Source organism: Microtus ochrogaster, unplaced genomic scaffold, assembly GCF_000317375.1.
Source record: "Microtus ochrogaster isolate Prairie Vole_2 unplaced genomic scaffold, MicOch1.0 UNK40, whole genome shotgun sequence".
NCBI lineage: Eukaryota > Metazoa > Chordata > Mammalia > Rodentia > Cricetidae > Microtus > Microtus ochrogaster.
The window spans coordinates 15,215-32,881 of NW_004949138.1; the positions used below are offsets into that span (position 1 = coordinate 15,215).

The window sequence follows — 17,667 nt, forward strand, 5'->3', positions numbered from 1 at the left end:
TTTGAACCTGGGGCATCTGGAACAGCAGGGTCTCCACTGCAGAGCTGTGATTTGAACCTGGGGCATCTGGAACAGCAGGGTCTCCACTGCAGAGCCATCTCTCCAGTGTGGTTTCCCTCTTTAGTTGGCCAGCCATTGGGTCTGGGCTCCGGCTCAGGCTTTTTGTGATTAAACCCAGGAAGTTGCTGCTGTCATGCAGAGCCTTGAACCCAGAAGCTGATGGCATCCTGGGCTTCACTGGCACAGTCTGACCGCCATACAGAACCTGCCCTGTGAGCTACGTGGGTGACAACCAGGTATCATCACATACACCACTGCTGCAGGGCCGGCACTACAAGCACCCCACCTAGAGATGGGGAAAGGAGGCACAGTGATATCCCCGCCAGTGTCCCTCTTAAATGGGACTGGACATAACTCCGGCGTCTCCAGGGTGACGAGGCATGCAGGCCTGACAGACACCAACACCTCCCAACACTGGCGTCTGTCCCAGGGCTCTGGCCTTTGCCATGTTCCCGCTGGAGCAGCGGACTTCCTACCCAATCACTGCTGCCTGTGTCCCTTCTGCTCATCTGCTGAGTGCTACATCTTACTGGTTTACTGGTTACTTATAGTTTATTGCAAGTTCCCAAAAGCTAGAGACCCATCTTTTCATGACAAGTCTCTAGTCCCAGGCAGATCCTCAATAAAGGAGAGGCTACCGTGTGGGCCCTCTTTTCAAGGAGGGCATGGTGACTGCTGACTTGGAAGTGAATCCGCACAGCGGTGGGAGGGAAGGCTGAGGAAGACCCATGGACTCAGGACAGGAGCTCTGGATGAGTCCCGCCAGCTTGGGCATGGTTGAAAGCTACTCACTGCTGCAGAACTACCCTTCCCAAATCTTAAAACCACCTCCACCAGTTAGTTTGCCTGGGATGTAACCAGGGAAGGCCTGGCGGTACACCTTGTCTCTACAGTCTGCCATGCTTTGTGTGACTTCGGTCCTGGAACTCTGACTAGGGGAAATAAGGGAATGAACAAAGGACAAACACACAGACATGGTAAAGTTGGGAGGGGACTGCCCCACCTGGCAGCTGCTGCATGTTTATTAGGCACAGCACAGAGAGAAGTTGTGCAATCTCTAATGGAGGCCTCTGTAGGTAAGCAGTCTTGGGTTATAAGCATCTTTGCACACACTGGCCAACCAAACATAATCACTCACACTGGGACTCAGAGGAAGGCTCCACTTGAGCGGGACTGAGGCTTTGGAGTTCTTGACCCGCAGTGTCTGTGTCAGCAATACACATTCCGTCAGGACGTGCTTCCCTCCCCACAGTGTGCTAGCTCAGGATGCTGTGTGGGTGGGTAGAACAGGCTGGGGTGGGAACATACTGGGGCGAAGATGAGGTTGCCTCTGCGTTAGAGGAAGGTGAGCTGGAGACTCAGAGGAGTGAAGCACATGTAATGGATAGGGACAAGGCCTTATCTACAATGGGCTAATTGGAGGACAGGGAGGCTATGAACGGGACAGCAGGACCTGGCTTGGGCAGCTCAGTAGCTGTGGATCAGTGGTAGGAACAAGAATGCAGGAACTCGCTATGCCATGTTGAGGGTCAAGGGTACTGTGGGAAGGTTGAGGTGAATTGCCATCTCTGCATGGTGGGCTTAATTGGTTGTAATTCTTTGGTAGGAGGATGGCACCCATTGCAACCCCATCCCCTCATTTTTGTTTTTTATTCTTTTCTTTTCTTTTTTTGAGACAGGCTTTCTCTATCTAACAACCCTGGCTATTCTGGAACTTGCTTTGGCGACTAGGCTGGCCTTGAACTCGCAGAGATCCACCTGCCTCTGCCTCCAGAGTACTGGGATTAAAGGTGTGTAGTACTCCCACAGTTCCCCTCATTTTCTTAACTACAGCCAGAATTCTGACACTGGCTTCCCATGGTCATTGGGGGGTCTGAGTGTGCTCCGAGTGTCACGGAGTGAAGTTACCCCCATATCAAGTGCCTCTGGGGGGGAACACAACCTCTGCAGCCACTCTGAAGCTGCCATGCAACTAGTGCCTAGTATTTCCTGAGCAGGAAGGTGTGCCCACCACTCACCACAGACTCTCCTCCCAGACTGGATGGAGGCCTTCATCTGGGCTCCCTTCACCTATGGGAGCTTCTCCTAATGCAGGCATGGCCCTCCTGCCCTTTCTGGAATTTAAGAAGCTGTTGTGTCTTTAGCACACAGGCAGGCTCCATCTTTGAGATAATCCAGCTGTATCTCTGGAGACAAAAGTGAGCAGATGTAGAGGAAGCCCCCTGCCTGGGAGCCCCCCTTCCCGAGTAGAAATGTTGCCTCTTCCCACATCTGTCTTACAACAGATGTGTTTAGAGTTCAGAGGCTGGCTTCCAGTCAAAGTGTCCACTTTGGAGTGCTAGAAGCAACTCCATAAGGACCAGCTGGCAAATGCGTAGACCTGGATTCCAAAACTCACACAAAGAGGGGCTGCCCTGGCTTTGGCTGGTTCCTGTGTCCTGAGCAGGGGCAGCCCTGCCTTGCCCCAGGGCTGCCCGATAGCTTTACCTAGCCATGCCCGGAGGCTCCTGATAGCTTTACCTAGGAGTATCTTCCTCCCTTTAAACCAGGCTCAGCCTTTAGTTTGGAAACAGGAAGAATGGAGTTGCAGGAGGAGGCTCAATGGGAAGGAACCAGCAAAACAAGCCCAACCCAAAGGGAAACAGCCAGTACTGGCCTAGGGTGTTCCCAAGGTAGAAGTGGGGCTCAAACACCAGAGCCTCTAAGTGAAGTCCTCAGGTAGAGCTGAACTAGGTAGAAGGACAGTTGGAGACAGGGGTGAGGCACTTCTGGCACACGTGTGGCTATTACTGGTCTGGAGAAGGCCCCAAAGGTCCTGTGCCTATGAGGGCTTGTGGCTCCTGGGCCATGCTTTCATCACTGGCTGCCTGGGACCCTGAAGCTGCCTGATCAGGCACATGCTAACTGACTGCTCACTTGCTGGCTCCTGGGCTTCATCTAAACTACAGGTGCCCCCCACTCTGTCCTCCCTATGTGTCATTTAAGATGTAAAGTGCTCTGACCTCCCCATTCCTACCCTGTGGCCAACCCTCTGCTGCAGGAGACTGCCATGGGGGGGACCCCACATCAGAAGGCCTCTGTAGCCCACACTGTCAATGGGAGTGGCACTTCCGGAACCACAATCCTTCCCAATGCCTCTGCCACTCACTTCACACCTGTTCTTCCAATGTCTTAACCTCGCTAGGCTGACAAGGTTAGACAGCATTGGTGGTATTGTGCAGGTAAGGAAGCAGTCTCAGGAGGCTGTGAAGGTTGCCCATGTTACAAAGGAAGGAAAAGCAGGTGAGGCCAAGCCATGGACAGCACCAGCCACACCTGGCCAGGCGCTTCTGTGCTTGAATGACCTCAGAGCTAGGTTCTTGGAAGAATGGGGTCACTCTCCCAAAGGAGGAGTCGTTTCCTACATTAGCCTGAGTTCCAGCACCGAGGTTCATGAGGACATCGTTAAGCAGATAATGGAGCCTCATGAACAGAACTACAACTTCTACCCCAATATGGTCCTGAGATTGGGTATATGAACTTGTTATTTCTTACCAGAAAAAGGATTTGCCTAGCATGGAGGAAGGCATCTGATCAGTGAAGAGGCCTGGCTTGACAGCTCTCTGTGTATACAGCCTCTTCTCCAGGCTCCCATGTCCTAGTAGCTCCTACTCTGGATAAAGGCAGAGGCCAAGACTGTGTCCCGGGGAAAGATAGAACTGGCTGACACAGGGCCATAGGTACTCCCCACTTTGTCCTTGAGTGGCCACTGGGAGAGCTGTTACAAAAACAGCAACCTGCACCAACACTGGCAGCTATGGCTAGGGGATTCTTTGCATTTCTTTAGCTCTCCTGCCACTAAAGGCAGCTCCTACATTCTCGTCCAGCATAGCCATCCCTACACATGGGAGGAGGCAAGTCCCAGGGAGAGGCTATGCTCTAGAGCTATACTTATTTGGCACTGTGGTCATTTCTTTTCTTTTCAAGCTGCAGTTAGCGCAGAACAGCAGGTCATCTTTGAGGAAATAAACCAGGAAGACCCCACGGCCACAGCAAACCTGTAAGACAAGGCAAGTCTGTGACCCTCTGGAGCACACAGGAATGTTTTATCTCACAATTCCAATCTGATCAGAGAGGATTGCGTGAAACAGAGGCATGTTTCAAAAAGTAAATGACAATGGGGAGTAATCTAAGCTTGGCGTATATATATATATATATATATATATATATATATATATATATGTGTGTGTGTGTATTTAGCTGCTACAATCAAAATGTGAGCGATCAGAACAGATGATTACCATGTGGCTAAAGAAAAAAGTTCAATATCCAGGGTTTTAAAATGTGCAGTTAGACAGAGTACCTGATAACGCACAGGGGAGGAACACAATCTGCACTAGCAATGTCGGGGACAGAAAGGGAAGCAATGTTCAACAGGAAGAGTGAAGTCACCTAGTAAACACAGCACTCTCCAAGCAGAAAAGCGGGCTAACTGGGGACCACAGAAACATCTCCGTGTGAACCCAGGAGCTCTCACGGGGCACTCACACAGCACAGGATGGGGCACGGGCAGGGCAGGTAGGTTAAAGACTGTGAAATGCCCATTCAAACGGCAGGGAATCACCTGTCACCTTCTTGGCTCCATGGATAGACAATAACACTCAGCTATGACCCTTCTTCTCAAAGCCAAGAGAATGTTGGGGACAGTGTCTCAGCTGGGACAGACATGGCCAGCACTGGACCAGGCCTGGAGGGGTGAGTAAATACTTCCTTAGGTATAAGGGTACGGATGCCTCTGTGAAGTGGCTGATGGCAACCTTCCCTCGGAGGATGGATGCCCACCATGTGGTGGCCCTGGTTCTTATGTCTTCATGGGACATGGAACTAGCCTCCTTAGAGGCCGAGGCAGGGGCAGAGCTCATCGGGCACCGGCCGAGCCCTGCCATCTAGTACAGCTAAGAAGTCCTCATAGGGGAGGACTTTAGTGTCCCTGTTTCCAAGATGGAGGAGCATCACACATCACTGTACTTGTCTGCAGAGAAAGGCAGTGCTGGGAAGGAGGGGGACACTGCCCAGAGGCTGCTGCCCTCTGCGGAGAGGGACACAAGGCAAGTGTAGCAGGTGCTACATCTGCCAACAGTCCCCACTGTCCCCAGTGGAGTGCCAGCTTGGGCACAGAAAGCCCGTCTCCTTGCAGGAAAGAGTGCCCGGCACAGCTCTGACTCTGCCAGCAGAGGAGGTGGCACACCTGTGGCAGCCCAGGCAGGGGCACAGGGCATGCAGAACCATCCTTGAAGCAGTACCCGGATGACTTTACAGCTGAGTGTCAGAGTGGGGGCGGGCTGAGTAGGGGCCCTGTACTCTTCTGGCACCTGGAATGTTTTTTGGGAAGCCTGCTCCCACAGAAGGGACTCCAAAGCTAATTCCCAGTGGGGGTTTGGCTCTTGGTGGTGGAAATGTGGTTTCCGTTTATGTTGCTCATTGTAAGAGGCCACCGTAGTTTACAGCGCCTCATGCTTCATGTGGAGATTCTAGAAGGTGAAATGTGGTTCAGGGAGAACAGTGGAGGCTGAAGTTTATTCAGCACAGGGCCTGGAAATGTACTCTAATCAAACCAGAATCTGAGTCCTAATCTGAGCCCCTGCTTCTCCAGTTCACGCTGAGTGCAGCAGGGCTTCTGAAGGCAGCAGGGAGGCTGGCTGCCAGATCGCGGAAGCCTTGCTAACAAGAAGTCCTGAAAGCAGCTCCTCCTGCTAGGTGCAGCCCAAAGAGCTGCTGGGGAGGAGGATGGAAGACGGTGGTACGACTGTGGTCTGTCTGACAGTGGGCACAGAGCTGGGTGCCTGACTTCGCCCTAGCTCAGAGCAAGGGGCACGGGGTCAGGTGGAAAGCTCTACCTGCACTTCTGGTGAACATAGGGCACGAAAAGTGGAAACCTCTTGTTAAAGGATGGCTTGTGCCAGTGCCAAAATGCATGCTGGGAAAAAAAAGTTAGTTCAGCAGCAGGGTCTCCACTAGTCGGGTCCCTGTGTTCAGATGTCCAGGGGGCTGACGATGGTAAAGCCAGAGTCTTTGCTGCTGTCGTCATCAGGGCTGGAGCTGGGGTTGCTGGAGGAGGCTGAGGCTGGGCCCATCAAGGGGTCTGAGAATACCAGTGGGGAGCAGGCTGCTCTGCTCCTCCCAGATGTGCTTCTGAGGGCGAGAAGAGGCTGAGACTGGCCTGAGAACGCCCCCCTGGCACTGCGCCCCTCATCTTCTTTGTTAACCAGAATGAAGTCATCGGGGGTCCCTCCACCTGTGCAGCCCGGCGTCTCTGAAGGGGTCTGTGAAGTAAAACCAGAGGGAAAGGATGGTGACAGCAGGCATGGCAACCCTGTACAAAGGCCAGTGAGCAAGGTGGCCATGAGGGGTTAGCTCACCCTGTACCTCATTTAGGAAGAGCCTAGTCTGCTGGTGAGAGCAGCACTGCCTTGCCAGCCCTCTGAAAGCAAACACTTGCCACCCAGGAGATGGAAGTCAAGCTACTGTTTGAAAAGCTGCAAGGAAATGCAGCGTCCATACCGTAGGAGGCCAGGCCCAGGAGCCATAGATGCTACTCTGATACCAGCCTCCCCTGAGCCCCTTGTAATCTTATATTTGACATCAATGAGACAGGGTGAAGCGGCACATGCAGGCTCAAGAAGCTGTTTTGGAATGTGAGATACCACGTCTGGAGTGTTTTATTGTCTCTCAGCTATCTAATCTTGGGTGCACATTTGTGGGTCTCCTGGAGCAATGGTGGTACTGGTAGGTACCAGCAATAAATAGTAAATCAAGAAAAATAACCAGGAAAATCAAGAAAGTAAAGTTCAGTGGAAAAACACATAGCAATGATTTAGTCCACAATTATTTTCCCCTTTACAAAAAATTTTCAGTGGATTTTTATCGTTTTAGCCAACAGACACTAATATCTATGGACACACGTAAAAGTCTGGGGTTAGCTGGGTGTGTTGGGTCATACTTTTAATCCGAGCACTTGGAAAGTGGCTTGGGCTATATAGTGAGGCCTGGTATGGAAAAGGTAAAGTTAGCAAACAAAGCTGTAATCTTGCCAAGACTGTCTAGTACCAGGTGAGGAAACACCTTACCTCAGCATGTACTGCCCACTGACTGCACCTGCATCCTCTGCCCTGAGACAGAGACAGCTCCCTTAAAGGGCGGCCAGAGAACAAGTCTGACTCCTGTTAGTGTCTTCTTGCAGAAGACAAAGACAGGGCACGGGGCTCCTTAGTGCAAGCCTGGGCTGATCTCAGATGCAGCTATGGATGCAAGTGTTTGCCTACTCAAGGTTGGGCCATGCGTTGTGTGCTGACCGCTAACAAGGCTCTCTGTCTAGGAGAGAGTGCAACATAAAAGGGGTGGCAGGAAAGGAGAAATGGGGCATTTCTGGAGTCTCTAACCTGTGAAGTGGGTTCAAATGTTCCAGCCACCTGTTCCCGAGTGCCACGTTTCTAGAGCAATTCCTTCTCAGGAAGGATGAATGCCAGGCTCCCAGGGCTCATGGCACTGAGCTCACGGTGTTGCTCCATAAGGGCCAGCAGTGCCATGAACACTCCCTGGAAACACACTAACTTACATCAGACCTGAAGTAGTTGGTGAGTCTATGTGCACCAAAGTTTACCTATATCTGTGTAGGGAAGGGAAATTAAATTAAATTTGGAGAGACTTATCAAATGAAGGTGCTAATTTATGGGGTCATGCACTCACAGCTCTGTGGCCCTTTCCAACAACTGTGCAGGTCAACTAGAGCGCTGCCATCTGGAGGAAGACCCAGAAAACCGAAAAGCAATTCCCATTTCAATGCAGGAATTTTTCTCTGGTTCCTCTCTTAAGGATGAACTTCCTAAGCTGACTTTTCAGAGAAATCACTGGGACACCAGAGCCTAGCACACACCTACCATCCCAGACCTTGCAAGTCTGAGGCAGAATGACCTTGTGTTTGTGGCTAGCCTATGCTATATAGTGAAGCCCTGTCTCAAGCAATCGGACAAAATCATTAAAACTTTAGAATACAGGTTGCAGGGAGTCATCAGGATGGCTCAGTGGGCAAAGGTGCCCACCAGCAAGTCTGAATTTGATTGCTTGGATCACACAGTAGGAGAGGACCAGCTCTATAAGGCTTTTGGTCTTCATATGCATGTTACAAAATAAATAAGTAATAAAATTTAAAAATTAAATATAACTTGGGCATCAACAACTTTTTTGTTGGTTACCAATGCACAGTGAGGCACTGGAGGAGCTACAGGTTTAGCACAGGGGCACAAGTCAGGCTTTGCACAAGAAAGTCCTAAGATTGCTTTAGCCAGAACACCCTGTTGGAATGACCCTGAGGGTGCTGGCATCTGACAGGAAAAATGGGAGCTACGGCCTCAACCTCAGAGTGCTCCATGGGTTTAAGGAGTTGTTAAAAAAAAAAAACCCAAACAAACAGCAACAGCAGTAAATTCAGTAGGATGTTCTCTGCCTTTCACAGAGGACACTTGCTGACCCATGTCTTAGCAGCTATTCACTAATGAGAAGTTCTTCCTCAAGAAGTTAGGGGAATGATTTTGACAAAATGGGATCTCATCAGGAGGAATTCACTGCAGGCAGCGTTGAGACAGTTTACAGAGTCCTTCCAGTGCTAGAGGATTAGAGAGACAGCTGGAAGCCCATAAATTCCTCATGGTATCCCAGAGTGGCCGGAGGCTCAGGCTTACAGAGCAAGCGCTGTGCAGCTCTCAGAGACATTAGTATCGTTACCACTAGGAACAGCGTCCCCTCTAGCTCTAGAGAGCTTGACGGTGCTTAGGGTTCAGGCTGGATTATCTCTCAGCTCAACTTCATATCCAGTAGCCTGAAGAGCTTTGATAGGACTGGCCTTTTTCCTAACTCTGGAGAACCTAGGTTAACTTCGTGAAAGCCATTCTCCTCAGTATTCATCAAAATTCCTGTACCTGCTTGGTGGCCCTAGGAACTTGGTGGCTCTGGTCCTGGCCGCTGGAGCAGTAGTGATCATCCGCGATGGTAATCTGCTCATTCCCCTCAGCCTCCAGTTGGCTCTGGTTGAAGCGCAGGGAACCTTTCAGAATGTCTTTGATCTATTTTCAAAGGGGAAAGAAAATAATAAAAAGATAAATGAGTTTATAGCTAAATGTAGCTAAGTATCACATGCATTTGAAGCAGACTTTCCTATAGTAATTCCTTACTTTGTAGTTCTAGTTACCACTAGTCACTGAACTTCGAGAAAGAACAGGTCCTCAGTTTTAGGCTGTCTGCTTGTCTAAGCAGTATGCTGAAATCTTTCACCTTCTCTAGTAAGAACGTGCAGAAGCGCTAGGATGGGAATCAACCCTTCGTCCAGATCACCCATTGCCATGTACTCTGCTGTCCTGCTCATCACAACTGTGCTGCATCACAGTACTTCATACAGTAGCCACGTGTTACAGCATAGTACACACCCCCCTACTTCACACAGTAGCCACGTGTTACAGCATAGTACACACCCCCTACTTCACACAGTAGCCACGTGTTACAGTACAGTACACACCCCCTACTTCATACAGTAGCCACGTGTTACAGCACAGTACACACCCCCCTACTTCACACAGTACACACCCTCCTACTTCACACAGTACCCCATTCCCCTTACCCTACTTCATCTTTTAGATCATTGAAGAGAGAATAGACACAAGCCTTAGTAGACTGTGTTGTTATAGTAGCTCTATTCTTAGTTGCTGTTATTAATCCCTCACCATGTCTAATAGCTAAACCTTAGTTTAGGTCAGTGTGTGCAGGGAAAATACAGTATATTCATGATGCAGCCAAACCTGTGATGTTAGGCATGCATGAAAGGTCTTGAGATATACCCCATGGATGGAGAACATTGCAGGATGATTGTTATCATTGTACTATAAAAAAATGAACCACTGGTAAAAATCCAACTATTTCAAATTTATGGACTTAGTAATGGCGGGTTAAAGTCTGATCATGTTAAGAAACAGGTACTGTTTCCCAGCCAGGTAGTGGTTCCACTCCCACTGCCTGTTCAGATAGTAGCATGCTCCTTTTCACTGACACTGCATCCTGCTGAGACCCGCCAGGGTCAGGTAAACTGGGTTCTTGAGGGCCCACTTGAAAGCAGTGATTATGGTCTGTGCTTCCAACAGCATCCATGGATTTGTAGACAAATGATCAAACCTGATGTTGAGGTAAGGTGCAAACACAATGGGTCTTGTAGGAAGAGGAAGCAGGGGGCAGGTGATAGGGGAATGGAGAACTACAAGCCAATGAGATAGAGCCCTCAGGAGTAAGGAGCATGAGAGGCGCAGACATATCAGTGACAGAGAACAATGGCTCTTAGATGGTCCTATACATTGTAAGGTAATCCTCCCAGAGCAGGCACAGGGCTGAACTGTGGAACACACACGTAGTATCAGAGTAGCACACATACCTGTTTTAAACCTGCCAAGGAAACCAGAATTTGATCTTCTTTTTCCAAATTCTCTTGTAATACCACATCTTGAATATTAACTGAAAATAGAAAAATGACATTTTATAACAAATGCGCTGTGTACAACTTACATACTGCCACACAACTTTAGAGGTCACCCACTAAGGCTGCTCTGCACACTGTGCCCGACAAGCAGACCCTACCTGCAGGCTTACCCCTGCACTCCTGAGTGTGCTGGTAATGGCAGGTGGTGTTGTGCTTCCATGAGACACTGGGAATCTCTCGCTGACGCTGACTTGGGGTTTGACCAGATCTGGAGCCCTTGTCCCATTTATAGGAGGAAAAGTTTTTCCTTAAGCTTTCTTCACAACCTTACAGATCAATGGTACTTAACCTGCTTCCTTCTAAAGATCAGGTCCTCCTACATGACTAAAATAAATAAATACGTTGTCTCTGTTGACTTGTAAGGATAAATCATGCTGCCAATTCAGTAGAATATTAATAGTAAGAAGGAAATCTCATGGCACTGAGACCTCAGATGCCAATGCCCATGGAGCCATCTTGCTTCAACCCGTGTCTCTAAAGGAGAAGGTTTCTGTTCTCTAGGGACCATAGGTGTTTCCTTCAGTACTGACCTAAGGGATCAGCCAAACCAGTCCTGACCATCACTGATACTCAGCACCCACTGATATATCACACTGCTATGTACTGTGGGGTAGGAAGACACAATGAAAACATTTTACACAAGGTACTGCTAGGCAAACCAGGTCTGAGGCTCACTTTAAATAGGTTCCACAGTTCTTGTACCTTTTAAGTTCTCTGATTACAATGGCCTTAGAAAGTATCCAACTTCTAATTCTTTTTATCTTTTTAAATTTCTTTTTTTGATTTTTATTGAGCTATACATTTTTCTCTGCTCCCCTTCCTTCCCCCCTCCTTCCCTTCAACCCTTTTCCATGGTTCCCATGCTCCCAATTTACTCAGGAGATCTTAGCTTTTTCTACTTCCCATATAGATTAGATTATGCATGTCTCTCTTAGGGTCCTCTGTGTTGTCTATGTTCTCTTGGATTGTGAACTGTAGGCTGGTTTTCTTTGCTTTATGTCTAAATCCACTTATGAGTGAGTACATATGATATTTGTCTTTCTGTGTCTGCTAACCTCTAATTCTTGAAACATTATATTATATTATATTGACACCTGCCCAAAGAATACATGTCTCATGTGTGCCTCTCTTGTGCCTCTTCTGGTATTTCCTCACACCACCAACCCTGTCTAGCCCACACTAAAAGTCCTTAGCCCCCACTCCTAGACAGGCAGTTCAGACTCCACCACCAAGCCTATCCTGCTCTCTATTTTATCCATCCCTGCTATCCATACTTGACCCCTTCTCTAGGCAGACACTAGGCCCATACCACTAATTCCACTCATCCCTGCAACCTGTGGACTCACCCTCTCTAGGAGGGGTACCAGACCCCGTAACAGTATTCCACTCATTCTCATGACCTGCCCTAGTGACACATGCTTCATGTCTGCCTTAAGCTCTTTCTGGTACTGCATTTTTAGGTAGGAAGGCTTAACTCATGCTGATAACCCCATCCACCCCTGCTCAGCACCCTTATCCTGTCCCACCTTTAGGCAGGGAATCTAAACTCCTTTCACCAATGAACCGGTGCCATGCAAACTCCACCTTCCCTGCTGCCCATACTTGGCTTCTTCTCTATCAAGACAACAGAGTCACACTCCCAACTCCACCCATTCCTAAGACCTGAGTACTAACCCTCTCCAAAAAGGCTCACAAGTTGTGTATCTGAAACTTCATTAACCCCTCTATCTTGTCAGAGGACCAAACACATGTTCTGTGAGTCTTCCTGTTGTAGAATATCAGTTAAAGATATGTTACATTCATTTATGCTGTGGAACATTTGTTTAGTGATGCAAAGACATGCTACATTCTTTTATGTTGCATTTGTTTAACTCTGCGAAGCTTTGTTACTTTGCCTGTCTAAAACACCTGATAGGTCTAATAAAGAGCTGAACGGCCAATAGCTAGACAGGAGAAAGGATAGATGGGGCTGGCAGGCAGAGGAAATAAACATAGGAGAAATCTGGGAAGAAGGACTCAGTGAAAGAAAGAAGAGAGGAGGACTTGAGGAACCAGCCACCCAGTTATACAGCAAGCATGGAGTAAGAAGTAGAGAAATGAATATAGAAATAGAGAGATATAAAAGCCCAGAGGCAAAAGGTAGTCAGGATAAGTTAAGAAAAGCTGGCCAAAACCAAGCCAAGCTAAGGCTATAATAATAAGTCTCCATATGAAGTTATTTGTGAGTTTGGTGACAGGTCCTCCAAAGAATCAAAGAGTAAAAGAGTTAAAAACAACAACAACAACAACAACAACAACAACAACAACAACAAAATGGTGGCGCACGCCTTTAATCCCAGCACTTGGGAGGCAGAGGCAGGTGGATATCTGTGAGTTCGAGACCAGCCTGGTCTACAGAGCTAGTTCCAGGACAGGTTCTAAAGCCACGGAGAAACCCTGTCTCGAAGAAAAAAAAAAAGAAAACAAAACAACCAACAACATCTTCCACCACCTCTTGGCCTCTCCTCTTCATGCAGGGATTCTAGACTTGAACTGTCAACTCCACCAGAAACCCATGCCTAAAGAGGAGTTCTAAGCATTTCCCCCAAAAGAAGACTGTAACAAAAATGAGTATCCCCATAGTGATGTGCCCTGAGAAAAGCAACTTAGATGATTCACAAGACAATGAATTTGGAATAGCAATAATAAACATAATGAAGAACTCAAAGACACTCTGAATTAATGCTAGAACGAAGACCACAAAAACACATTTAATGAAATAATGAAAACAATTCAAGACATGAAAGTAGAATCTAATAAAGAAATAGAATCTCTGAAGTCAAGTCAAAATGAAATAAAACTCCAAAAATTCAAAAATCAAACAAAAAAAATCTTAAGGAAGCCTCACCAACAGACTGGATCAAGTGGGACAGAGAATATCTGGTCTCGAAGGCAGAATAATTGGCTCACTTGGTCTAAGAAAAATGTCAAGACAAAACAAAAACCAACAACAGCAACAAACAAACAGAAGAGAAAACACGCAGGAACTGTGGAACTTTATATAAAAACATGCCAAACCCATGAATAACAGTTATGGCAGAGGGAGAAGAGAACCTGGTCAACAAGATCAACAGGAAGCTTCCCTAATCTAAGCAGAGATGTCTATCAAGCTCCAAGAAGCTTATAGAAAACTAAACACAGAGGCCAGAAAAGAAACTCCCTGTGTCACGTAATAGTTCAAACACTAATGAACAAAACAGAGAAAGGATATTGAAAACAGCAAGAGATTAAGATCAACTAACTAATATACAAAGGCAAGTCTATCAGAATTATAGCAGATTTTTAATCAGCGACATTGAAAACCAGAAGAGAATGGACTGAAAGTTTTACAAATTATGAAAGACTACAGATTCCTATTAGAATATTACATGTAATAAAACTACCAATCTTCTATAATATAAGCACAAAGGAAATTTTATATAATAAAACAGATTTAATTTATGACTACTAATCTACCTCTATACAAGCTACTGGAAGGAATGTATATGTCTGAAAAGAAGGTTAAACATACAAGGAACAAGTAACCCTGGAAAGCTAAGTCAAGAGAGGTCTAGTTGGGGCTGCAGTGACGGCTTAAGGTAGAGGTGGCTGTTCTTGAAGAGGAGATGGATTCAGTTCCTAGCATGGCTGGTCACAACTAGTAACTCTAGTTCCTGGGAGATGGACATCTTTTTTCTGCCATTTGTGGGTACCATGCACACACCTGGTGCAGAGATGCGAAAACAAGCGAAACAGTCACACATATAAAATAAAAATAAATAAATCTTTATAAAAGTTGTCTAACTGAAAACTACAAAAACAAGGAAGAGAAAGGACTAGACATTTTTTTCTAAAAAAAAAAAAAAAACAAGAGAATGATTTTAACTCATCAATAAACAGACACTGACTAGCTGATTGAACCAGAAAATAGGAATCCTAATAACTTGTTCTTTACCAATAGATGAATGCATCTCTCAACCCTCATTGGAGAATCTTCTATTTGTAGTAGACGGTGATTAATAAAGAGACCCACAATTGGGCAAGCCACAGAGAAGAGACTGTGAATGCTTTTCTCTAAAGGGTTACGGATGTGTGTGTGTGTGTGTGTGTGTGTGTGTGTGTGTGTGTGTGTGTCAGAGGTGGTAGGTGACTAGAGGGGCACAAAATCCTCTACATACAGAAGGCTACTGCATATATGAACTAATAGCAGCTGCAACAGAACACATAAAAGACTTGTGCAAGATCAAGTCAGACTAAATCTCAGCATGGAAGCGGGACTTGGGCACAAAGCCCCACCACTAAGTGTAGATACTGGCAGTTGTTGCCTGCAAGGAGAAGGAGAAATAGTTTTCTCTAAGAGTGTATCTTTTGGTAGGTCTAGTAGAAGCCTACACACATCGAAGAATATTTGAACCACACAAACTGGTCTTTATGGGAAAAAAAAGGACACAAAGTTGGGTGAGTAAGGAAGAGGGGGTAGATCTGGGAAGAGTCATGAGAGAGATGGTAAATATGATAAAAACACATTGATATAATTCTTAAATAACTAAAACAAGTATTAAAACAGAACAAAGTAAAATATTGCATTCTGTTATGGGATATTTGGTCGCACTGTGAAACTCTGAGACTGTGCTAATAATTTACCCTTGGGTCAGTAGGCAGTGCCAGAGAGTAGTTGACAAGAACTAGCCATAGAGAACACGGAGGAGAAGGAATAGGACAGACAGGTGCACAGCAAGGAGGAGGGCGAGACTTAGAGAGTCATGGCCGTTTTCTGGTTTGGAAAGGATGGGAAGATGCTCTCTTGCTGGGTCTCCAGCAGAAAAGGAAGGTCAGCTGGTTGTGTCTCAGCTTCTCTGATCTAGCAGGTTTTCACCCCAACATCTGACCCGAGTCTTTCTTAGTAAATAGAACAACTTAGATAAAAACAACAACATTTTTATTCTTTCAACAATATTGTCTCAGACCCTAGTTGCATTGGTAGAATCTATGCTGGGACTCTAAAGTCACCAGAATCAATGAATCCTTCTTGTTTGCAGAAGTGCCCAGCAGTAGAACAGCATTCCTGTATTCCTGTCCTGAGAGCTCTGTCTACAATTCTATACAAATCTTAGTTATGGCTTCTAGTCCTGTGATGAAACACCATGACCAAAATCAGCTTGAGGAAGAAAATGTTTAATTTGCTTCCACTGCCATATCACAGTTCATCATCAAAGGAAATTGGGACAGAAACTCAACAAGGCAGGAGCCCGGAGGCAGGAGCTGATGCAGAGGCCACGGAGAAGTGCTGCTTACTGGCTTGTTCTTCATGGTCTGCTCAGCCTGCTTTCTCATAGAAAATCCATGATGACCAGCCCAGGGGTGGTCATCCACAATGGGCTGGGGACTCCCACATCAATTTTTAATTTAGAAAATGTCCTACAGGTTTCCCTACAGCCCAATTTTATGGAGGTATTTTCTAAATTGAGGTTCCTTCCTGTCAGATGACTCTAGCTGACGTCAAGTTGACATAGAACTAGACAATAAACCATCCCTTCTCTTTGAGCAATTTTTCAATCCACTTTACAATGATAGCTCACCAGTCATTCCCTAGTACTAGTGACACATTTGCTACATCTTATGCACATGTATACTTTGACATTATCACATAAAAGTGTACCTAGCATGATATAATGTCTGAGATTCCTGGCTCAGGGCTCTTTGTAGTTCTGGGAGTAAGGCTTGATGCTACAGGAAAAGAAAAACAACACTTCCTGAGTAATGAAAAAACACAGAAAACACCCATGAAACTTGTATTTTAAAACACTGTTATTCTAAACATGTCTAAAAGTATTTTTAGGGCTGGAGAGATGGCTCAGAAGGTAAGAGCACTGGCTACTCTTTCAAAGGACCAAGGTTCAATTTCCAGCATCCATATGGCAGCTCACAACTGTCTGTAACTCCAGTTCTAGGGAATCCTACACCCTCATACAGACATACATGCAGGCAAAACAGCAATGCACATGAAAGGGAAAATTTTTTTAAAGAAGAACTTTCAAAAAGGAACAAGGCAAAGACAGCTTAGAATCTGATGGTTTACTTGAATTTTCAGAAAGCCATGCTGGCAAGTACTTTTCCACAACATAACATCAAACAACAAAGTTACTGAGAAAATTGACTGTAGTCCTTTGCTAATCCAAAGTCTTACTCCAAAACAAGAAAGCAAGTTGGAGCAATAGATATAATTAGAGAACAATGTTGTTAGCTCTCAGTTAAACAAACCAACGAATCTACATGGATTCACTCAACAAGAGCTAACTGCAGTAAGTTGAGAACTGTTCTCAAAGTCTTTGGGAGGGAATCCCAAAGGCTACTTTTGCATTTATGACTGTGTATTTTAAGGCAGATCTTTGGGGAGCTGGGTGGTTTGATAAGATACTGGACTGCAAGGAGGAGGGCCAGGTTTCTCAGCACCCACTGGGTCATCAGAGCCAGCAAAGGAAGCTTGGGCAATGGGTGCAGGATCATCAGAGGAAACATGGATGCAGTGAGGGGGAGGGCAAAAGCTGGCCTCCAGAGGTGGGGGGAAGCTATCCCCTGGAGGCCATACCCATAGTTCTGGGGTTAGTAGAGAAAATTTGCAGAGGTCTGTTTCTGGCAGCACCAATCTACTTTGGAGAAGACGATGGGCACTCTACATGGAGTTTACTTTCTTTGTGGAAAAAGTAAGCCACTGGGCAAGAAAGTTGGACTCTTGCCTCAACTGCTGATAGTATGCTGCCCAAATTGGACAAACAGGATACAAAAGAGTGACTGTCAAACATCGCCAACACAAAGCCAGGACAATCCTTTCAAAACCCTGCTTCACAGAAAAGTATGTTGAATAATCTAGGCCTGAAGGATATGGATTTCCCAACATTGCAGAGGAACTTTGGGTGGCTGTCCAGGCAGCCGGCTGTTTCTGTCATTTTTGTTTGCATTTCCTGCTTACTCAGGTAATATCTCCTGTCCAGGTCACTGAAGGAGTTGAAGACTAAATAGTTATAGTTTTTCTT

At 46.4% G+C, this 17,667-nt stretch overlaps 1 protein-coding gene across 4 annotated transcripts in view; it reads right to left on the reverse strand.

The window, feature by feature from the left end:
- Positions 1–3,881: 3,881 nt before the first annotated feature.
- Tbc1d5 (TBC1 domain family member 5) overlaps positions 3,882–17,667 on the reverse strand; it is a 449,388-nt gene continuing 435,602 nt past the window's right edge. For all 4 annotated transcript variants that reach the window (XM_026790055.1, XM_013354327.2, XM_026790054.1 and 1 more), the window contains 3 exons: positions 10,511–10,590; positions 9,015–9,158; positions 3,882–6,362 (listed from right to left, as the gene is read on the reverse strand). In XM_026790055.1, coding sequence (XP_026645856.1) covers positions 6,072–6,362; positions 9,015–9,158; positions 10,511–10,590 — 515 coding nt within the window. In that variant the 3' untranslated portion in view covers positions 3,882–6,071. The remainder of the gene's footprint in view (positions 6,363–9,014; positions 9,159–10,510; positions 10,591–17,667) is intronic.